General features: G+C 46.2%; 1 protein-coding gene across 1 annotated transcript in view; it reads left to right on the top strand.

The window, feature by feature from the left end:
* Positions 1-419: 419 nt before the first annotated feature.
* Positions 420-24,197, top strand: part of SH3GL2 (SH3 domain containing GRB2 like 2, endophilin A1) — a 147,165-nt gene continuing 123,387 nt past the window's right edge. Inside the window, exon 1 of the mRNA XM_075931518.1 lies at positions 420-624. Coding sequence (XP_075787633.1) covers positions 580-624 — 45 coding nt within the window. The 5' untranslated portion in view covers positions 420-579. The remainder of the gene's footprint in view (positions 625-24,197) is intronic.

The raw sequence follows: 24,197 nt of genomic DNA, 5'->3' as shown, positions 1-24,197 counted from the left end.
CTGGCAAGCAGGGACCACTTCTGACCTCTGGGCCTTAGGTCCCCCACCCTTCAGTTAGAGAAACGTGCTGCAAGAAATTGACTCGATCCCTACAGCCCCGCACGGGTAACAACATTTGTAGCCACATCCCCATCCATTGCCGCAAAAACGAGCCGCAGCTGTCCGGGATCCCCATGGATTTGCAGAGCTCTGTGTGTGAGGTCCCGAGGCCCTGGCACGCGGGTATAGGGGCAGGGTGAGTTCAGGGTGTGGAAAGCTCTACGTGCATGGCAAATAAAAAAGCCAAGGAACAGGTCCGATTGCTTTCATTGGCGCTTATGCAGTTCTGCAGGAGGGAACGCAGGGGCCGTGCAGAATGCAGCGGGCGCCCGGGCCGGACGCTCGCTCCCAGCCCGGGCGGGGCGGCAGGGAGGACACCTGTCTCTTTAAGGGGCTGGGCTCCCTCGCTTTGACGTCAGGGTTTCTGCACCACAGGCTGGCATCTGCGAACCTGCGCGCCGGGGGAAAGAGGCTCGGAGAGCGGCACGCGCGAGAGGAGCCCCGCTTCCCGCCTGCAGCCGCCCCGCGCCGCCCGCTGCCATGTCCGTGGCCGGGTTCAAGAAGCAGTTCCACAAGGCCACCCAGGTACGGGCGCGGCGCCATGTCTCGGGGCGCCCCGCTACCCCCCCTGCAGGCGCGGGGCAGGATCCCGGGGGTGCCTGGACGCGGGGGCCGGGGGCTGATGCCGTGACCGCTCCTGGAGCTCTGCGGGCGGACCCGGGGGGGGGGGGGGAGTGTGTGTGTGTGGGGGGAGGGGTCCTGGCTTGCATTGCCTCAGGGAAGTTGTGGGGTCGGAGGGGGAGCCAGGGAAGGAGCCAGTCCCCCCCACTCCTATGCTGCCTCCTCCCACCCCTCCCCAACTCCAGCTGATCTGCAGTCTCAAGGGACCCGGGAGTGTGTGTGTGGTGGGGGGGGGGGGTTGCAGGAGCGGTGGGGCTGGTGCCCCTCCGGGTCGCTGGACGGGTCTGCAGCAGGTACCGTATCCCCGGGGAAGGAGGCGGCGCGCGCAGCGGGGCGCTGGGTCCCTCGCCGCAGCCCTGCCTGGCCGCCGCAGCTGCATTATTTAGCGAGCGGAGTCCAGGCTCGGATGGCAGCCGGCTCCGCTGCGGGTCCCGCACTGCAGGCGCCTCTGTCCTCTTGCGCCCGCAGAGCCGTTCGCAATTGAATTACTAGATCCGCTCTGCCCGCCCCTCCTCCCCCAGGACGGGGACAGCAGAGCAGAGCAGAGCGCTTCGGGGCATTTGCCACAACTGCGCGGGGTGTGATTTTTTTCTCTGTGAAACCTGCGGCTAGTTGTGTGGCTGTCTGTGAGATTATGTAAAGTCCTCCTCCTCCTGTGACCTTGTACCATGAGTGCTCTCTGAAATCTCCATCCTTTGAGCAGTTGCACAGTGGGTCTGAACTGCCATGGTTGGGTTTTTCTCTCTCCCCTTAGCAGAAAACAACCCTCCCAAGGGATCATCTGTGTTGGTTTCTCACTTGTTATTTAGGTGCATAGCCCTGCTCAGACCTCGAGCAGTTTTATCAACAGTGAAACTAATTTAAGCAGGCATGTGCTTGATCTTTGTATCCAGAAGTGGGCTTTGCACTAATTTAAGAATTAATTTTGTTGAGTTTCAGATGTTTCATACATTCTGGCTTAAAAATCTGGCCTTAGAAAAGGGACTTCTTACACTGCACATCCTACAATCCTGGATTTCATTTGGATTTCTTCTAGTTGTTTTTGTAAATCGCCAGTAAACAGTAGTATTCAGATCACGGCCCATATGTTGGCTAGTGATGGGGTGAGGGAATCTTGCTGCTGTAGGTATTCTACATTATTTTAGAGCAATCAGGATGAAAGTTTCACCAGATGCAAATTTATTTTTAAAAATAACTTAAAATAATACTTCAAATGCAATCTGTGGTTAAATTTTAATAATAACATTGATGGAAATCCACTGAAGTCAGTGGAGTTACTGTGCATATTACATTGTCAAGACTGACATTAAAATTAGACTCTCTTCAATTCACATAGAAAATGAGATGGAGTGTCCTCAGGGTAGAGCGTAAAACCATTGTAAATAGTCTTCAAAAGGAGGCTTGCGAAATTCAGCACGGTATAACACCTTTGGGGAATCTGTACCTTCTCCTTTTCTCATCTCATGTCCTTTTAGGTTTCTACGAAAACCGTGCCTGCTTTTTGATCGAATGGAACAACAATTTCTTAACTTCATGCAATAGAAGACTCACTCAAATTCTGGTTCTAATAGTGAATTCCTTCAAACAAACAAATGGCATTATGACTATGAATATAATGGTGCATATTGGGACCTTTATCAACAGTGGTGCATGGAGCAACACATTGCATGTTGTCATTCATATCATACTGTGCTACTGTATCATTTGCTAATTCAGACTAAATGATCAAAGTGGTCCCTTCTAGCCTTTGAATCTAGGAATGCCTACTCACAAGTGACCTGTTTTCTTACAGTTGGACTCCCAAACCCTACAGGGAACATTTTAAAACTTTGGAATTTGGGACAGTGAGGGGGTGCAAACAGATGTGGGGCAGGATGCTGCTCAGCACCCCCACTTAAAATTGTTACAGCGCCACTCCGCTGTTACTTGAACAGTTTGTTTTCTCTTGAAAACACAATTGGATTCTAAATGTGTCAGGCTGTTGCATGGACCAAATAATTTTATTTCCTATATTTTAACTGGGTCTTATTGTAAAAAACTAATATGGAATACATAGAGGTGTTGGGATGTCATAACCTGGACCACAGCAATTATGCAAATTTTGCTTGAGAAATGAAATGTTTGAGATAGTCACCAGCAAGACAACATTTCATTTGTTAATATACTCCAATTCTTGAAAACCTGTTCATATGCCATTAAGTTGAAAAGTAATTTTCTAGGCTTACTGTGTCTTTCAGTCCAGAAAAAAATCTACAGTGTTTAATTGCGCTTGTATACTTCCACCACTGAAGCTGTTATGCTCATTCATAACATTATTCCCTGTGTGTATGTCTCTCTGGCTAACATGCACATACATAATATTTGACTATAAGCACAATAATATTTTCCTATTACAAAATATAAAGCTTTTTGGCATTTCTATAATCATATTAATTTAATTTTCTTCCATACAAAAGGAATTTATTGTACCTAATGTAATTTCAAATCACATTAATTACGTTTCTATGTTTATTTTATCCAATATCAATACTGTATTTGTTTTCTATTTTAAAAAGTAAACAGTTAAAAACAAAACAAGGCAGTCCACAGAATTTTACACACTATGTATAAGGTATTTATTGGAATAAATGTTGCAGTCTCCTTTACATGGAAGCTCTTGCAACAAGAGCAGCAGTATTAGCCAATGAAAAGCAAGGGCAAATTTAGCACTTGCTAGCAAGGAGCAGTGCTTTTCTTTTTGCCATTCTGTGGAACAGTTTCTCTTCTCACAACAATTTTACTTCGGTGTCAGTTTCATAGAATCCTAGAACTGGAAGGGACCTTGAGAGGCCATCGAGTACAGTCCCCTGCCCTCATGGCAGGATCAATCACATCTAGATCATCTCCGATAGATGTCTATCTAACCTGCTCTTAAGTATCTCCAGAGATGGAGATTCCACAACCCCTCTAGGGAATTTATTCCAGTGTTTAACTTTTTCCTAATGTCCAAAATAAACCTCCCTTGCGGCAGTTTAAGCCCATTGCTTCTTGTCCTATCCTCAGAGGTCAAGGAGAACAATTTTTCTCCCTCCTCCTTGTGACACCCTTTTAGATACTTGAAAACCGCTATCATGTCCCCTCTCAGTCTTCTCCTTTCAAAAATAAGGAAGTCCAATTTTTTCACTTTTCCGTCATAGCTCATATTTTCTCCACCTTTAATCATGCTTGTTGCTCTTCTCTGGACCTTCTCCAGTTTGTCCACATCTTTCTTGAAATGTGGTGCCCAGACTAGACACAATACTCCAATTGAGGCCTAATCAGCATAGAGTAGAGCAGAAGAATGACTTCTCGTGTCTTGCTCACAACACTCCAGTTAATACATCCCAGAATCATATTTGATTGTTTTGCAACAGTATCACACTGTTGATTGATATTTAGCTTGTTGTCCACTATGACCCCTAGATCTCTTTCAGCAGTACTCTTTCCTAGACAATTACTTCCCATTCTGTATATGTGAAACGGATTGTTCCTTCCTAAGTAGAGTATTTTGCATTTGTCCTTATTAAACTTCATCCTGTTTACCTCAGACCATTTCTCCAGTACATCCAGAACTTTGTAGGCTTCAGAGGAGTTACTCAAGATTTATACTTTTATAAATGAGAATCTTCTCTTGTATGGCATGGCTAAGTATCAATGAGCAGAAATTTATATCTAGATTTGATAGCCAGCATATTGCTACAGCAATGAGCTGGTATATGTCATTCAGGCCCCTGGCAAAAGAGCCAAGGGGACACTGAGATATGATATGCTCCATTGGTTGTGCCTGGTGATTACAGTTGCATACAAGGGTTTGCCTGATAGTCCATTGAAAGAGCATTTGTCCACATCTTCCATGAGATGTCCTCATGCAATTCAATCTGCACCAGTCTTTCTGACATAAATCAAACCTCAGTGGTTTCAAGATGATAACCTTCACGTTGTTTTTGTGTGTGTGTGCTTTGTGCAAATTCAGTAATGAACCAATGTTGGCAACTGGCCACTGGACTTTGTACAGTATTACTGACCTTCCAGTGAAAGTAGCAGTGATATAAATGAGGGTGAGTCAGGCCTTCTAAGTGAGTTTCATACAGAATTACAAAATATCTAGGCTGCTCAGCGTGAAACAGGCTATTCATTACTATTGTGCCCACATGTTACCTTTGTTCCTCAGGTGCTAGCACTAAATGTTAGCTTAGGCTATCATGTATCTGCTGTGAGTACAACGTACAACTACACAGACTGCTTCAAATATAAATTTTTCTAGGAATTTGCGATAGGCATATAAATGTCAATGTATCAGCACACACAAATCGGTCTATTCTCCCCTAGATATGCAAGCCTTGCTTAATTTTATTGGGGATTATGTTCATATTAAGGAGAGAAGAACCCTAAAGGTTTGTGTGGGTTTTCAAAATACAAGAATGTAAATTTTAGGTTTTGTCTGGCACTGATTTAGATGTAGACTCACTCGCATGTAAAAAGGGGAATTGCTTTATCTTATCCTGGCAGCATATATTGGACAGTATGGAATAAATCTTGTACCTTGAACACACCATGATGATTCAGGTTTTAGGAAAGTAATAATTCCACAGTAGGGGGAAAAAATACTGGAAGGGAGTCATTTAATGAAAATGAGTGACATTTAAATGGACAGAGTGAAGGGAGTTTCCTTAGTCTAACACACATCTTATTTTAAACTCAGCAACTTCCCTTTAAGAGGGAAATATGTGTGTTTAGTTGTAAATGTAGACATTGAAGTAGGTACTGTGAAAAAACATGGTCATTACTTGAAAAAAAATGCTTCCACTTTGACTGTGTCATACATGTTGCCACTCTGCCTATAGCTCTCAAGACCTTGTTATGAAGTAGACCTTTTGGATAGTAAGTACAATATTTCTTTTTAACAAAACAACCCATTAAAATGTTTGACAACTGATTAAATAACATTGTATATATGTAACAAAAATCAGATGGGATACAAATGCACACATAATTAATTTTCAAAATACCACTGTGGAGTAGGAAAGGTATTTACTATATTGTCAGTCTCCTTTTACAGGTGGGGGATTTGAGTTAGAGTTAAATGCCAACATTTCTCAACTTGGGTGCCTACATCCATATTCAGGGTCCTAACTAAAATTGGTCTGATTCCATGAGAGTCTAGCATCCAAATATCATATTGACTCAAAGAGGAGCTGCAAGTGCTCAGCACAGTGGAAAATCAAGCTGCTTTTACTTAAGAATGTAATTTTGGGCAATCAGGTTTAAAAATGTTGGGTCTGTGACTTACCTGAGGCTACCCTGAGCATCTACAGCAAAGCCAGAACCTGATTCTCTGGACTCTATTCTTTTGCTAACCTCTCTGTAACCCACACTGCCTACCAGGTGAGAGTAAGAGCTCTGAAACTGTCCATGAAGGATGTTACCGTGGAGAAGGCAGACAATCTTGTGGATCAGATTCAGGAATTTTGTGACACCCAGGGTGAAGCAGTTCAGGCACTGGCAAGAATAGCTATCCATGACTTGGAGGGTGACACTGAGGAACTTGAGAAGGAACTGGATAGTCTCCTCCAGGATCCACTAAAGAGCTTGTGGACCTGCCTCCTGTTCCCCAGAAACCTCTGCTTCCCAGCACCTCTGATACTGAGTTTGAAGCACAGTTGGAGGAGGAGGCTGGATATGTGGCACACAAAGCTGCTTCTAGACACTCTGACCCCAAAAGAGCTCTGCAGCTGGGTCTCTAACTCTAACAGCATCCTGCTGCTGTGCTCGAGAAGTTGTGTTAAGTTTACTTAACTGGTGACTATAACTTTAAAAAGTAACGTTTAGAGTGTGGGCTAACACCCCCCTCTTTACCGGATATCACTTTGCTAAGCAACAAGATCTACTGTCATGACAATCCACCCTTTCCAGAACTGAGCCCAGCGGGTGTTGCTATTGTTTCTTCAGTGTCAATATCTACACTGCCTCCTGAGTACTACATAATATGAGGTACTAGCAGACTTAACCTAAAGTTGCCTGGGTACTTCAGGGCAGGGCCTTGGGAATGTGGTGGGAGATGTAGGAGGCTGGAGGCCAGGTGCGTGTTTTCTCCCCCCCCCCCCTCCAGCCACTTCCCCAAGCCACCTGGGGCCTGTTCTTTCCCCACTGTTGGTGCTGTGGCCAAGGGCTGGGAGCAGGGAAAGATTTGGAGGCAGGGAGGTACTCACTGGTCTGCTGGCAGGCAAGGTGGTGGAGCCTCAGCCCTTCTGGTCACTCCCTTGTCACCTTGCTGCCCCCAGTGGCCACTCTGCAGGAGAGCACTCCCCTCTGCTTGCTGCTCCCCGGGCTACTCTCATATTGCATCCCTCCAAACAGCAGCCCCTCCCTTTGCATGTTATGGAAATCTGTCCCTTTTCCAGGGGTTCCAGTTCTCCTGGCACAACCAAACCCTGACCTTTAAGTTAGGAGAAGAGGAAGCTGAATACCAAATTTGGTGGCCCTGGCTCTTACTGTTTAGGAGGAATTCTTGAACAAATGGACTTGCAGATAGACACATTCCAATACAGGTTGAACCTCTCTCAACAAGTACAGGTACTTGGCCCTGCCATGAGGGCAGGGGACTGGATTCGATGACTTCTCACGATCCCTTCCAGTTCTATGAGATAGGTATAGATATATCTCTCATCCAGGACTCTCTGGTCCGGTAACATCTGTGGTATGGGAGGGCCACAGATTATTACTGGACCACAGAGTGGAGCGGCCCCACAGCAGAGCTGCAGCAGCTCCAGTGGCCTCAGGGCAGCAGAGCCATGGAAGTTCCTGTGGCCCTGGGACAGCAGAGCCCCAGCAGCTCTGGGGCAATGGAGTGTAGCAGTCCCGGTGGGAGGAGTAGAGTCATGGCTTCCCCAGTGGCCCCAGGAGTGGAGCCTCAGTGGCTCCGAGGCAGCTGAGCCGCAGCAGACTGTGTGGCTCCAGGACAGCGAAGTCCTGGCAGCCCTAGGGCAGTGGAGCCTGGCAGTCCTGCGCAATGGAACCCTGGCTGCCTTGGCAGTCCTGGGCCTGTGGAGCTCAAGCAGCCCCAGCAGGCTGGGGGGGAGCTCCGGTGTCCCCAGAGTCACGGTAGCCCTGGTGCCATGGCAGTCCCATTCCCAAGAGCCGCAGTAGCCCCAGAAGCCCTGGAGCCAGGAGCCAATGGTCTGAAGGCAGGGGAGCTCCATTGCGTCTGCTGAGGGACCCCAGAGAGCTTGGAGTCTGTCAGTAGAGGGATGAAATTGACCTCCCCTAGTCCGGCAAACTCCCTTGTTTGGGACTGGTCAGGTCCTGAGGACGCTGGACCAGGGAGGTCCAACCTGTAGATAGCTAGATAGATATAGCTGAAGGGAAAAGGTCCTGATTCAACTCCCAGGAAAATCAATGGGAGCTGCATTATGCCCCAAATGAGCACGTATCTTGTTCTCTTTCATTGTGTATCACCTCTGCCCAAAAACCATTACAAGCAAGTGTTTATATTTCTACAAACTGTGGGAGCCTATATGGGAAGCTACACAATGTAGTATTCTTTCCAATATGGCTGTTGCTATGTTTTACTTATAGCACAATTTGTTATCTTGAATAAAGGCTGACATGCTAAAATTCTGACCAAGTTTTCTCACTCTAAGGCATTTCCAATGTGATGCTTAATATCACACAGCAGTGGGATGTTCTACTACCTACTTAAGACCAGTGGAAGAAGGGCCATTACTTAGGACATCTAAAATTATACTGGGAAGAGCTCCAGTAAATGTACAAAACTGGAAACAAACCTGCATGTATTGGAGATGAATTAAGTGACATAACGAGTCTTTTCCTTCTGTGATTTGTTGTATGGGGATACAGTGGAAAAATCTGAGCTACACTTACTTTTAATCAGTATCTTCCTATCACAAAACACTTTGATCTCAGTATCATGCTGAAATTATTGCTCAGTTTGGATTTAGTTTTTATTCAGGCATGTCCCATTGACAAAAGTGAAATACCTTAAAACAGTTTGATTTTTCAGAAAGTGATAAACACCAGCCTTGTGAATATCAAGACTCTTTATTGGTGTCTCATGTTAGGTATTCCAATTCACTACTAGAATGGTGTGACAGACCGGGCCGTGTCTGGGCACAGCTAAGGGCATCCGCTCAGGGCGAATTGCTCAAATCCGGGGTTCCTTACAGCCCCCGACTGGCGACCTCTCCACACAGGCCACAAACCAGTCTCACAGAGCGCTTCAGCTGCCTGCCTGAAGCCTCCTGAGCAAAACCCCTCCGACACCCCAGCAATATCCGTGCCCCAGATGGCCCCGGGCCTCATACACAGGTGGGGGGGTCCTAGCACCCAATCCCACCTACCCCGAACAAGTTCTGTCCGGTTCCAAGAAACCAGCCACAGATCCCTGGTCAATTTACCCTCTGGACCTTACCACAAATCACGCTGGGCCAATCCTTTAGAATCTATATCTAAAGGTTTATTATTACAAGAAAGAAAAGCTTGAGAGTAAGGTTATTAAAGTACAGTACGTTACATGCACCGAATCTCCCAGTTCTCGATGCAGGCTCTAGCAGAGATGTTGCAGCTGCTGGTTAAAAGTCCTTATTGCACATCCTACGATCAGGATGGGTTCCCAGGTCTTCCGGGCTCTTCAATCCCTGCAGTGCTGCCTCTGGGATGAAGTGCTGAGCTGAGAACAAAATGGCATCGACCACATGGCCTCTTTATACTCCTTCCTGGCCTCTTCTAGTCTGCAGCAAGTCACCTGGTCAGAGGCCAATCTCTATATTTCCTGCTGGCTGCCCTCAGGTGACAAATCCCATTCTTTGGGTGTGTCCATAGCCTATTGAGAGCCATTGTTCCACAGGGCTTTGCTACTCAGCCTGTCCATAGCCATGCTTAACCACATTCACAGAAATATTCAGCTTCCACACAGATTACAGATTCCTACCTACACACACAGACATTATACACTTACATAAATAGCGTACATAAGATCAACAAACAATAATCTCCCATTCAATACCCCACATGGCTCCCCCCACACCAATTTCTGGGGCCAACACCCCCACCTAGGGGTGCAGCAGCGATCTGGCTGCTTCCCTCCAATTCAGCAACGTGACAGGGGATACAGTGGAAAAATCTGAGCTACACTTACTTTTAATCAGTATCTTCCTATCACAAAACACTTTGATCTCAGTATCATGCTGAAATTATTGCTCAGTTTGGATTTAGTTTTTATTCAGGCATGTCCCATTGACAAAAGTGAAATACCTTAAAACAGTTTGATTTTTCAGAAAGTGATAAACACCAGCCTTGTGAATATCAAGACTCTTTATTGGTGTCTCATGTTAGGTATTCCAATTCACTACTAGAATGGTTAGGTTTAAAACAAACAAAAGGAAGTTTTTCTTCATGCAGCGCACAGTCAACCTGTGGAATTCCTTCCCAGAGGATGTTCTGAAGACCAGGACTTTAACAGGGTTCAAAAAAGAATTAGATACATTGATGGAGGTTAGGTCCATCACTAGCTATTAGCCAGGATGGCTAGGAATGGTGTCCCTATCCTCTGTTAGAGGATGGAAATGGATGGCAGAAGAGGAATCACTTGATGATTACCTGTTCTGTTTACTCCTGCTGGAGCATCTGACCTTGGCAAATGTTGGAAGACAAGATACTGGGCTAGGTGGACCTTTAGTATGACTCATTATGGCCATTCTTATGTTCTTATAAAGCCTTCCTTTAAATATATCCACGTGTGAGGGGGAAAGTATATTAAATATATGGAATATCTATGTGAAAACTTACACTGAACACCTACCATTTGTAATTGGATATTTGGCAAATAATATTGAACATGATTAAGTCATAGCATAACTGATGAAATAAATATGTCTGCACACTACAGACATATAGTAGTCTATATCTGAAAACTGCTATCGTGCCCCATCAATCTTTTCTTTTCTAAACTAAACTAACCCAATTCCTTCAGCCTTCCCTCATAGGCCATGTTCTCTAGATCTTTAATCATTCTCGTTGCTCTTGTCTGCACTATATTTGCCCTTTTCCAGTCCTCTGGAATCTCTCCTGTCTCCCATGATTTTCCAAAGATGATAGCTTGAGGCTCAGATACCTCCTCTATCAGCTCCTTGAGTATTCTAGGATGCATTTCATCAGGTCCTGGTGACTTTCAGGCATCTAACTTTTCTAGGTGATTTTTAACTTGTTCTTTTTTTATTTTACCTTCTAAAACTACCCCCTTCCCACTAGCATTCACTATTTTAGGCATTCCTACAGACTTCTCGTTGAAGAGCGAAACAAAGAAGTCATTGAACATCTCTGCCATTTCCAAGTTTCCCGTTACTGTTTCTCCCTCCTCACTGACCAATGGGCCTACCCTCTCGTTGGTCTTCCTCTTGCTTCTAATGTATTTATAAAAAGTCTTCTTGTTTCTCTTTATTCCCGTAGCTATTTTGAACTCATTCTGTGCCTTTGCCTTTCTAATCTTGCCCCTGTATTCCTGTGCTGTTTGCCTATATTCATCCTTTGTAATTTGTCCTACTTTACATTTTTTATATGACTCCTTTTTTATTTTTAGATCATGCAAGATCTCGTGGTTAAGCCAATGTGGTCGTTGCCGTATTTTCTATCTTTCCGACACATTGGAATAGCTTGCTTTTGGGCCCTTAACAATGTCCCTTTGAAAAACTGCCCACTCTCATCAATTGTTTTTCCTCTCAGTCTCGATTCCCATGGGACCTTACCTATCAGCTCTCTGAGCTTACCAAAATCTGCCTTCCTGAAATCCATTGTCTCTATTTTGCTGTTCTCCTTTCTACCCTTCCTTAGAATTGTGAACTCTATGATTTCATGATCACTTTCACCCAAGCTGCCTTCCACTTTCAAATTCTCAACCAGTTCCTCCCTATTTGTTAGGATCAAATCTAGAACAGCTTTCCTCCTGGTAGCTTTTTCAACCTTCTGAAATAAAAAGTTGTCTCCAATGCAGTCCAAGAACTTATTGGATAGTCTGTGCCCCGCAGTGTTATTTTCCCAACATATATCTGGATAGTTGAAGTCCCCCATCACCACCAAATCTTGGGCTTTGGATGATTTTGTTAGTTGTTTAAAAAAGCCTCATCCACTTCTACCACCTGGGTAGGTGGCCTGTAGTAGACTCCTAGCATGACATCACCTTTGTTTTTAATCCCTTTTAGCCTAACCCAGAGACTCTCAACACATCCATCTCCTATGTCCATCTCTATCTCACTACAAGTGTGTTCATTTTTAATGTATAAGGCAACACCTCCTCCCTTTTTTCCTGTCTATTCTTCCTGAGCAAGCTGTACCCTTCTATACAAATATTCCAATCATGTGTATTATCCCACCAAGCTTCTGTGATGCCAACAATGTCATAATCGTACTTATTTATTAGCACTTTCAGTTCTACCTGCTTATTTCCCATACTCCTCACATTTGTAGATACGCATCTAAGATCCTGATTTGACCTTGCCTCCCAGTTTTGCCCTGACCCCCTTTTCTCTCTGCCATTGTAGCCCACACTCCCTCCCATTTCTGACTCATCTCCCAGTCTCCAAGTTCTCCACTTACCTGTGGGCTTTGCTCACCTGTCCCCGTTGAAGCTAGTTTAAAGCCGTCCTCAGTAAGTTAGCCATTCTGTGTCCAAATAGGATCTTCCCCCTCCTGGAAAGGTGAACACCATCCCTGCTTAGTAGTCCTTCCTAGAATAGCATCCCATGGTCGAGGAAGCCAAAGCCCTCCTGGCGACACCATCTTCGCAGCCAGGCATTCACCTCCAGGATGCACCTGTGTTTGCCCAGGCCCCTACCTTCGGCAGGAAGAATCGAAGAGAATACCATCTGCACTCCAAATTTCTTCACCTCCCAGAGCCCTGTAGTCACTCTTGAGCCGCTCAGTGTCACACCTCGCAGTATCATTAGTGCCCACATGGATGAATAACATGGGGTAGTAGTCAGAGGGCTTGGATAATCCTCGACAATGCCTCCGTAATAGATACAGACCCCTGGCAGACAGCATACCTCCCGAGATGAAATGTCAGGGCAACATATGGGTGCCTCCTTCCCCCTCAGAAGAGAGTCTCCGACCACCACTATCCTATTTTTCCTATTCGCAGCGGTGGCAGCAGACCTCCGAGCCTTGGAGGTACGGGGCTTCTTCTCCTCCGGTGTAGGGGGTGATTGCTTATCTCCTGTATAAAGAAGAGCATAACGGTTTCCTAGAACCATGGAGGGAGGGTTTGGAGCAGGAGTGGAGCAGTGCCTGCTGCCCGAAGTAACCAGCTGCCACTGTCCACCCTGAGCCATCTCCTCCACCAGTGGTGTATCCACAGTCTTGTGTACCGGGGCAGCTACCCCAGCTGTCTCCTCATGAACACGGTCCAGGAATTTCTCATGGATGTGGGTGCTCCTCAACCTAGCCACTTCCTCCTGCAGCTCTGCCACCTGCTGCCTGAGAGATTCCACCAGCAGGCACCTTTCGCATTGGATGATCTCCCCAGCCTGGATATCAATAAGCGGGAATTGCAATCCACAGTCCCTGCAAAACCACACCAAGATCTGGGTAGAGGCATCCATGCTCAGGTGCTCTGTCTGGCTACAGGCGCCAGTGGAGGAGACAGAAGCAGTGCTGGCGCAGATGTTGTGGGTCTTCCTGACCATCGTAGGCCTCCCTCTGTCAAACTCCCTCTCAAACTCCCTTGTCTGCAGCTCCTGTCTGCTTCACTCCCTGGTCACTCTGCCTCTGACTTTTAAAGCCTGCTTGCCCAGGCCAGGCCTGCCCCCTCATGAGTCACACAGGGGAAGGCTGACCAGATGCAATCAAGAGAGCAATTGGGGGAACAAAGGGTCAGGCACTCAGTCCCAACTGCCACAGCAGCTGAAACTGAAACTGCAGTCACCTGAAATCAGAATCAGAATTTAACAAACAAAATTCAAACAGTCAAGCAATCTCACTCACACCAAAAGCGAGTACTCTCACCAAGTAGCCTGTTCAGTGGCAGGATCTCTTGCGGTCCCTCTCAAACTCACCTGTTTGCAGCTCCTATCCGCTTCGCTCCCTGGTCGTTCTGCCATGTAACTCTATGGAATCTGAGTTATGAACACTTCGCGTTATGGACCAAGTGTTAGTCGGTAACTTGTTTGTAACTCGGGGAGCGGCTGTATTCAAATTGCTACTGACTGTGCAAAAAGGGAAACTGTATATCTTAGGCATTTCTAATGCACTCTTCATTGCAGTGATTAGGTGTCCAATTTGTGCATGCAGTTGCCATTTGTATGCATAGAGCCAATGACCTGATCAACACTTCTTTGCAAATTTCCCCCATTATCTCTCCAGGAATAAATAAAGGATGTGAAGTTCAAAACATAGCCGGTGTAAGAATCTTATTTTATATATCATCTGTCATCCGGTCCTTCTAGAATACTCCAAAGCAAGATGAAATAAACCACTCACTACTGCTGGTCAGTAGTGCACAAATGTCTTGGAGAAATTTAATTACCTCCAATCCCTGAGACTTCTATGTTAATAGTACAGGAGGCCCCCGACTTGTGACACAGTTGTTTCTAGGGGAAGCATTGCAAGTCAGGGGCATCATAACTCAAACCCTCATTTATGATAGGCGCTGTGCCATTGTAAATGTGGGCCGAGGACGTAAGTTAGGGGTTTCCACTCCCTTCCGCACTTACAACCATTTTTGTAAGTGTGCGTGGGGGGTGGGGTCAGAACTTGGGCAATCACAAGTTGGGGGCCTCCTGTATTCATAAAAAGTGCTGAAACATCATAAATAAATTGCGATGGGGCAAACAAAGCCCGACCTCCCTGCTGGAGACCTTTCAGCACCCTGGCCAGCAGCAGGGCTGTGGAGAATCCTCTGAGCAGGGTAGAGTTTCCTTTATAGTCAATCAGAGTTTGTGTCATGAGCATGAGGGTTAGCCAGCAGCCTGGGGACTAAGGGGTTAACTATACCTAAGCCAGGTAAAGCTGGCCAATAGGAATGTAGCTAGGAATTTCACACTGGGACAAAGGAATTTTGAGGTTTTCCCTCCTTTGTCTCTGGGGCAGTTTCTCTCCAGCTACTGAGAGACAGAGATAGGAATGTCTCCCTCCAAGAAGAGACTCTTCACTGTATGTAAGTAGGGTAAAGTATAGATACATCCGTTAGATTTTATTGTTTTATGGTTTGGGAAATGGGATCTGGTATCTGTGCATTTAGAAATGGGTTTTCCTCTCCTTTGTAACTAAGCTCTTGGCCCATGGTGGGGTTCCCTCCCCCCATGAGTATATTACTTTGTGACTTTTTTCCATCTAGTCATTATGCTTGCAACAGGAATATTGTGTTGATAATAAAAGTTCTTTCTCTTTTTTTCCTTTTATTAACCTGGCATTGGTTAATTTTTGTGTCCTGGTTTTTACTTTAGGGGTGAGATTTTCCAAGTGATCTCCCCTCTGATTTTCTTATCCTTACTTGGGTTTTATCCCCAAAATCTAGGTTTTTAAGATTTTGGGGGGAAGTTTTATACCAAAGCCTGGAAAGATAAGGTTTTGGGGTACTTTTGCGGGCCCCCACTTCTGCATTTTTCATGCCAGAGTGGGGATGAAGCCATGACAGGATGGCAGGCTACTATATAAGGAGTTGCTAGTGAAGGCTAGGCAGTGCCAGCCTGGAGCTAAACCCAGGCAGTCCTCTGGGCTGACTGGGAACACCAGCACCTCAGACAGCTCCGAGTGGGAGATGGGCCCGTGCAGCTAAGTGGATCTAGATCCTTTGACACAAGGTTAGCTGGCAGCAACTTTGAGGAACCCTGGACAAAGGGAACTTTGCAATTAGGCCCTAGAGAAGGGCTAGGATGAGACAGCATCCCGGGGAAGTGGCCCAGGGACATGACCAGAACTGTGGACTCTGAAACCTGGCAGGTAACTGCTACTTATAGGGTCCCTGGGCTGGGACCCAGAGAAGTGGGCAGGCGTGGGTCCCACCCCCCCAACCTCCTACATGATACACCAAAACGAAGGGGTAAAAAGGAGGCCTGAACCTCTGCCACAAAGTGGACTGTGCCTCTCTCACAAACAGGCGAGGTAACTATTGGCTGACCCCCCCCCCCCCCCACCACCACCAAGTGACTAAGGGGTGTGCACAGACAGGACTGAACCTGTTACACAAACACAGAAACTTTACAGAGTTTATTGTGTGGAAGCTTGGGAGCTTGTCAAGGCTCCCAAGTGGAAATATGACAGAGGTGCTTAATAGCCCTTTACTATCAGAAGAAGGCTCAAGGATCTTGAAGATCAATTAACAACCAACAGCCTAGTGATGGAGGTTCCCAGCATGCAAGGCCACTAGTGAAGGAGGCTGTTGCTGTGCAAAAACAGTTTGACCAGACATAGGGATGGGGGCAGTGCTCTCCTAAAGTAGCTGTAATTGAATAGAAAGGGGTTGGGACCAGAATGACTAGGAAGAACAACGATCCATCACACTCCTGGCTAGCTTCTCCTAGTACAGCTCCTATGGAACCTTCTACAGAAATAAAAGCTGCCTTCCCCTTTTGAATCCTTCTAGAGCAGAAGGCCTTTAATTTACAGCTCCCTGTGAATATAGCTTTATATATATATATAATCTTCTGTGAATATAGCTCATCACTTTCTTTTTACCATGCCTCTTGGAGGAAGGTGGTGCTGCACTACTACAAAGTATTTTTATCATTCTATTTGCCACAAGCAGAATTACTTAACCTCACATTGCTTACCTAATCCCATACTTAATCTTGGAACAGAAATAGTAGCTTTTTAAAAACCTGATGATGTGGCAGATGTCTCAGAAATCTAACCAACATGTCACAAAACTAAAAGTGCTTTCATATATTTTTTTCTGCAAAATGAATTACTCTGAATCAAAAATGAAATTCTCATTCCTTGTATTTACCCCATCAGTTTCTATCAGGTTATTTTCTGCCCCAGATGCGTCATATCTGGTGAAGAGGATTTGGCAATGCAAATACTAGTGACCTGCACTATTTTCAACAAACTCTCTAGTTTTTAACTAGGATGATGATCTCATGTGTCCCACATGATGGGAGTTGGATAAATAGATAGTGACAATTTTTACAAGTGTTGGTCTAACCAGGCTGACAAGCTCCTTGTACTCTGTCCTCTGGAGCTAAGGGCATTACTGCAGAATTACCATGTAGTGAGGCAGTATGGCTGCCCATTGACCCAGAAAGGGAGGAGACCCTCACTGAGCACTGGTGGGTGGAGCCCTGACTTTTACTGTTCCTTCTTGGTTCAAACTGATGCCTCAGAAGTTGGGCTGAGTCAGTTCTCTCCCAAGAAATAGATGGACAGCAATACCCAGTCTTCTGTATCAGCTGAGAACAAGCTGTTTCCCTGAAAACACAATTATTTCATTATCGAAAAGGGAGCCCTCACCATCAAATGGGCAACTGAGGCCCTATAATACTACCATCTTGGGGGCTCTTTTGTTTTAACAATGGACCATGCACCACTAAAGTGGCTATATATGATGAAAGGTGCCAATGCTCAAGTGATGGGGTTGGTTCCTCACTCTCCAGCAATATGCATTTACCATCCAGCATAGGTCGGGAAAGGAGAATGCCAATGCGGACGGTCAGTCCTGGCTGTGGAAGAAACAAGGGGCCAGCCTGGAAACCAGGAACTGGATTTAAAGATGTGTGTAGTGAGGTGGAGTGGTTGCCCAGTGATCCAGAGGGGAAGGAGCCCCTCACCGAACCCTGGTGGGTGGAGCTCTGCCCCATTTCACCATCTTCCTGGAAGTCAGGAGGAGGAGCCAGGAGAATAAAAGGAAGACCAAGGAGCCCAGTGAGGCACCAGCTGCAGGAAGAGTCAGATGCCTACCCCACGCTCCTAAGGTGGGAGGCTACCATAGATCTAAAGGAGGCCAAGGACTAGCCAGGATCTCCAGGACCACAGACAGACTTTGACCCCAAGGAATTACCTACTCTGCCAGAGGTTTCCACCCCCAATGTCCCCAAAGACCTGATATTGAGCCAAGAATGCCCAGACCTTCTCTGGCTGAACCAGAACCTATGGCAGAGTCAGCGTGTTGTGGCCAGGATCCTTGCTGACCCAGTGGCAGGCTGATATGTCACTGTTAGCACCCTGGGCTGGGATGCAGTCGAGTGGTCAGGCCTGCATCCTCCCCACCCTCTGCCACACAGTCTGAGGATGGCAGTCTCCCCCCGCTGTGCAAACCACCTGCGATTGTCGGCTCTCTGCCAAAACGAGGAGACCTGACCATTTGGTGCCCCACCTTAAACCTGGGCCCTTGTTGACTGTTGCTCAGCTTGTGTGTAGGCTTGCACACTAGAACTGTGTGTTACCATTTGTTGCCCCACCCTGAGCGAGGGCTTGGTTTTATTAACTATTGGCCTAAAGCAGAGGAGGGCATAATAGGGCCCATAGGCCACATCTGGCCTGCTAAGCTGTTTGATCTGAAGCATGGCCTGCCCTGTCAGGGGCTCTGTATACACAACGGGGTTTTCTGGGATACCTCTGGTTTCCCAGAAAAACTTCGCTGCCTCTAGGGAACGCGTCTACTTTTCCGCTTTTTTTTGTGGAAGAGCAGATGCGCTTTTTCGGAAGCCCTGTCTTTCTCCTTCCACAAGGAAGAAGGGCTCTTCTGAAAGAGGAGGCCTTTCTGAAATTTGGCCCCATGTAGATGGGCCACATTTTGGAAAAGCCTCTTCCAAAAAACCTATCGGAAAAAGGATGCAAATTGCTGACTGCAATTTGCATCACCTTTTTCCAAGAGATCAGTGTACTCTAGACATAGCCAGGGAGGGGTGTGGGTGAGAGTTTGCATGCAGCCCTGTCCCCAGCTGCGATGATTGACCTGTGTGTGTGTGTGTGTGTGTGTGTGGGCGCACGCGCAAAGTCTTCCCCTCCTGCCCCCACCATGGGTATGTGCTGGGTGGAGGGAGCTGCCTTTTGTTGAAAACGACTGGTGGTTCCCTCTAGGTGCCATGTGACCCTGGCAGAGTGGTGAGAGAATTTACACTCTCCCTTGTTCCCCAGTCCCACTCCCAGCTGCGATGATTGGCCTGGGGCAGAACCAGCCCATCCAGAAAGAGCTCCAGATGCAACCTGGAGCTCTGTGGCACACAGGGGCAATGCACATGTGGTACATGCTTGTATAGGGTGCATCATAGTCTTTCCTACATGTTCTGATCCCACTCAGCTAGCCAGTGCAGAGGGCTATAGGCTAGCCAGTGCAGAGGGCTAGCCAGTGCAGAGGGCTCACATCTATATGGGTACAGTTTGCCTCTCTGCTGTTTGAAAGGCACTGCTACTGAGCCCCCCTGTTCCTGATCTGCATTTGTGCCTAGATTTATATGGGTGTCCCAAGTGACAGGGAGATTAGGGGTTTATTGGTCTTCCCCAACTTCCCCCTCCAGTGCATCCATAGGAGTGTCAGGCATTATTTTTTTGGTCCTGGAAAAGGTATAACTGAGGAAGTAGCCACGTAGGCTTTACCAAGCATCGACTTCTATAGGGGATTTCTTCTTGTCCTGGAGCAACTACTTGTTACTCTGAAAGGCCTGTCTGTAGATACTGCTAACAATGCTGCCAATATATAATAATTAGTTGATGGATTTATGTCATGAATTTCCACCCACTAGGAAATGGACAGAGACCACCAGGTAGTTTCACTGACCCCAAACAGCCATCATTTGATGAAGATAACTTCCAGTGGGTTTATATTTTCTCTTTCTCATTCTGTGGAGGTTTCTTTCTTTTTCTTGTTGAGAATAACAGAGCTAGAGAGGCTTCAAAATTTAATGAAGCTGCAGTGAAGTGTGCTAGTTTGATTCTACATTTCTCTCATTTACTTTTTGGAGATTTATTACACTTGTCAAATGAAACACCTGCATTTTTACAAATCTGCATATATTAATTTTCTGCAGTCCTCCAAGTAGATCTTCAAATCTTATAAAAAATTGTCACTGAAAACAGTATTTTTTGGAGAATTGTTTATTCACTTTCATTGTTAAATTAAACACCGGAATGTAAATTTGGCAGCTAGGAGAAGTAACACATTTCAAATAGCCTCTGCATTAGTAGGTGGATATTAGGCCAAGTCTACACTACAGATAAGATCAGAGTACCCACAGTTGATCTTCTGGGGTTCAAATTAGCGGGTCTAATGAAGACACACTAATTCAAACTCAGAGTGTGCTCTCATCGATGCTGGTAATCCTGCTTCTATCAGGAATAAGGGAAGTCAAAAGGTGAGTGTGCTCCCTTTGACTTCCCACAGTGAGGATGGTGTAAAAATTCGATTTCAGATACTTTGACTTACGCTACGCAATTAACGTAGCTGAAGTTGAGTATCTTAATTTGAACTGATCCCCTAGTGCAGACCAGGCCTTAAGAGTGTGCTTTCATGGCACAGCACTGTAGTAGAGGAGGAATGTGGGCAGAGAAGCCTGAACTATAGCAGGGAGCTTCAGGAGAAATCCTGTCTGAGTCCTTGAGCTTCTAGGAGCACATGCTGAAGCAGCAGCTCTGGGTAGGATGGGACTATGGACCTTGCCTTGCCTTTTGAGGTGGATATTAGCACCATAGTGCAACAGCGACTCCACTCCTGAGCATACAAGGAAGTCTCCTTAGTGGTGCTTTTGCTTCTCTCTCTACTGTACCACCATTAGATGTAACTGGAATAGAAAACTGTGAAGCAAGCAAAGGACACTTCAGTAGGGGTGGCCATTCTGAGGTTATCGGGGCTCTGAAGTGCAGCCAGTGAAGGATGACCATGTTATAAAAAGTATATTTCATTCTGAATTGAAAACATGTACCCTGAGCCATGTCTGCAGCTTTTAAATTGAAGAGTTTAAATCCTCCTCTTTACTCTATCCATCTCGTTCCTCAGCCAGCCTGGTGTGAACTGGGATCACCTTGTTACAGTAGATTAAGCATTTACTTTTGGCTTCCTGCTGTGTTGGTGGAGAGGGAGGACAGAGTCTCTGACAGCCCCATTGCCTGCTTCAAAAAAGAGCTAGAGAAATTGATGAAGAATAGGTCCATCAATGGCTAGTAGTTAGGATGGGCAGGGATGGTGTCCCTAGCCTCAGTTTGCCAGAAACTAGGTATTGGTGACAGGGAGATCAATTGATTATCTTTTCTGTTTATTTCTTCTGAGACACCTGGCATTGACCACTGTTTTAAGACAGGATACTGGGCTAGATGGACGTTGGTCTGAGCCAGTATGGCTATTGTGTTCTTTGTGAGCCCCAAGGAAAGCAGCATAGGAGCTCAACTGATTCCTCCTGCTTTCAGGGAAGCCCAACACAAAGGATGGCTACCATTCATGGCTTGGCAGTCAAGGAAAGGGGAGAAGCTGAGAATCAACAACCAGCTCCTGATTCTTTACCCTAGTCTGACAGCTCTTCTTGTACAAGCTGGCAACAACTCCTTGGGGACCACCTACCAACCATGGATGGCTGGAGCATATCATGATCCATCTACTACCCCTCCCTGCACTGACCTATCCCTCTGCCCCTTCTTACTCTTTTTTTATTACCATCTTGAGTCAGACTGCTTGTTGTTTGCATTATGTGCTTTTGTGGTATCACTTGATTTCAATCAAGTATTCAGAAATCAAAAGTTGGGCCCCAAAATCATTAGATTTTTAGTTTTTTAATTTGCCTTTTGATCTTTGCATCTTTAGGGTTCATAGTTTTCAGCTTAACCCCTCCTCCTCCCCCCCCCCATCCCAAAAGCTGACCGTCTTGTACAATCACAACCCTGGGAGTTGGAGCTTTAAGGAAAACATCAGATAGCTTGAGGCTCCTGATAATATCACAGGAAGTTGGCAAAATGTTGTCATTTTGTCTTTCTAAATTTCCACTGGGAGATGTGTGTTTGTAAATACACAGCAATTCTTTAATTGGTAAATGTACATTCCCCTCTCCACCACTCCTCCTCCTCCCCACTGAAATACTTTTGGTCATGTAACGGGCTAAGTGTCTGGTGAACTGAATTTCTTATTGTGAAGCATTTTTTTATTTATATATCTCCAAAAAAGGACTTTGAAACCCAGAAGCCTCTCTTTCTTTAATTTATTTCTATCATCTGGAAATGGTCAAGCCCATTATTTTTTATATTTGCATCAAATGATCTGAGTGTAGGTTGAATTTTCTGTGGCAAGTGAATTTTTGTGGCCAAAGTTTTTACAAAGCTCTAAAAAATAGTCTATTCGGTTGAAGTGTAGACCAATCTTTATAGCAAGTCTCATGATTACCACAAACTCCCTCTGTGCAGAGGAATGCAGCTAGCTAAAAGAGAATCTGACATAACGCAGAGAGAAATCACGTGAATTGGTGGTAGGAGTGAAAAGATGCTGTATTTTAGGAGTAAGGCAGAAGTAAACTATAAATGAACAAAGGCTGAAGGAGGGTTGAGCAGCTAGAAGCATATGAAACATGTTTCTTTATTTCTTCTATCTACACTTTAATGAACTGTATTGTTCCCTCTATGCACAGTGCTGAATTGGTGTTGATGCAGAGGCACTTAGGCTGCTCATAGAGGTAACACATCTCCCTGGGCTCTCCAATGCTTAGAATGAGGCACAAGCATTGCTATATTTCTATTTTTGTCTTCAGTGGGACTAATTAGCCCAACTCAACAAAATACTGAGGGCAGGACCAGGGCTCTGACACCCCTTTGGGGCACTACATGCTCTTGGGAACTTATTAGGGAGCAGTTTCTATGCTCTTATTTGTGTGGCCCAGGGAAGGTGGAGGAATGGCTCCATTTTTGCTCTCCTCACTGTACAGACAAGTAAGAGCTGGGCAGTACCTGTCTCTAAGGGTATAGCTACACAGCAAAGAAATGTCTGGCTCAGCTCACAGGACTGGGTTGTAAGGCTCTTTCATTGCTGTCTAGACTTGTGGACTGGAGCTTTTGGACCCTGCAAAGTGGGAGGGTCTGAGCATTCTGACTCAAGTTCAGGCTCCAATCTGAGCCTAAAAGTCGACACAGCAATGAAAGAGCCCCACTGCCCGAGTCCCACAAGCCTGAGTTGTCCAGTTGCTATGCAGACATACACTAAGTGATTTTAGTAATTATGAAAGGTGCCAGAAGGATAACATTGGTGGCTAAAATGTTCTCTTCTTCTATAGACTTTATGAAAGTCAGAAATGGCAGTGCCAGCTTCTCTCAATGCCTCTCTCTCTCCGATGTGATGGAGCCTTGGCATGGAAAGACCATCTATAGTGGGCAAAAGGGCCTCCATGGATTGCATCTGGCCCATCAAGAGGGTTGATCCAGCCCGCAGAGGTCCTGCTGCTCCCCTGCCCCCAGGCCAATCAGGGCCTACGGATGGGGGAGCACGTGGCACTTATAGTCAATCGCCAGCCCTGCTGTCATGATGTCAATGGAAGTTTTGCTTTAGTCATAAAGGCCAATGCTGTATTAGAAACAGTGTCTAATTCAATGCCTGTTGAAGTTGGTAGGGCTTCTTATAGGGATGGGAGCACAGGAGAGCACCTGGAGATGAGTGGCTTGGGTGTCAAGAGACATGGTCATAGGTGGTCAGACCTAATGGTTGGAATGCAAATGCCAGAGCCAGGGGGTTGAGAGAAGTCCAGACCCAAGAAGCAGGGCTGAGAGTCAGAAATAGAGACCAGAGTCACAGGTGAGAGTCAGAACTGGATTACCAGGAGTCAGGGAAGGCAGGAGAACAGTAGCAGCAAGCCTGAGATGGGATGGGAACAGAGCTGGGTACAGGACAAGATCAAGGCTGAAACTGTGGAGGAGCAGAGCAGGTGCAGAGCTTGGTGAGAGACAAGCACAGGGAGATGAAGAGCTGATGGGCAGGCACACTGAACAGCCAGCTAGCTGTTGCTGGGCTTGAGAACTGGCCCCCTGGCTTCCTTGGTTGGCCTGCTAGGAGTACTGAGCAGTTGCACCTGAGGGCCTTACTCTTGACAGCAGGAGGGTAAGGCCTTAAAGCCCCATCTTTTAAAAAAAGATGTCTAAAGAGCTGCCATGAATTAGTGCTCTGAGCACCACGATGCTTGTTCCCAGCCTCCTCAGCATAATTGCCAGCAACCCATATCTGAGGTGTTATGGAGGGACTTTTGAGGATCATTTGGCCCTTTGACTGCTAATCCCATGTTACTCATCCATGTGGACACTAAGAGTATGTCTAGACTACATGGCTCCGTCGAGGGAGCCATGTAGATGAGTTTACTAGACATAGGAAAATGAAGTGGCGATTTAAATAATCGCTGCTTCATTTACATCAAAATGGCCACCGCGCTGTGCCAATCAGCTGTTAAGCGGCACAGCGGGGCAGTCTGGACGCTCCGTGGTCGACAACGGAAGCCTTTGTCGACCGCTCCGGTAAACCTCATTCCACGAGGCATAACGGAACGGTTGACAAAGGC

Source organism: Pelodiscus sinensis, chromosome 6, assembly GCF_049634645.1.
Source record: "Pelodiscus sinensis isolate JC-2024 chromosome 6, ASM4963464v1, whole genome shotgun sequence".
In the NCBI taxonomy this organism is placed as follows: Eukaryota; Metazoa; Chordata; order Testudines; family Trionychidae; genus Pelodiscus; species Pelodiscus sinensis.
This window is presented reverse-complemented; position numbering and strand designations above follow the sequence as displayed.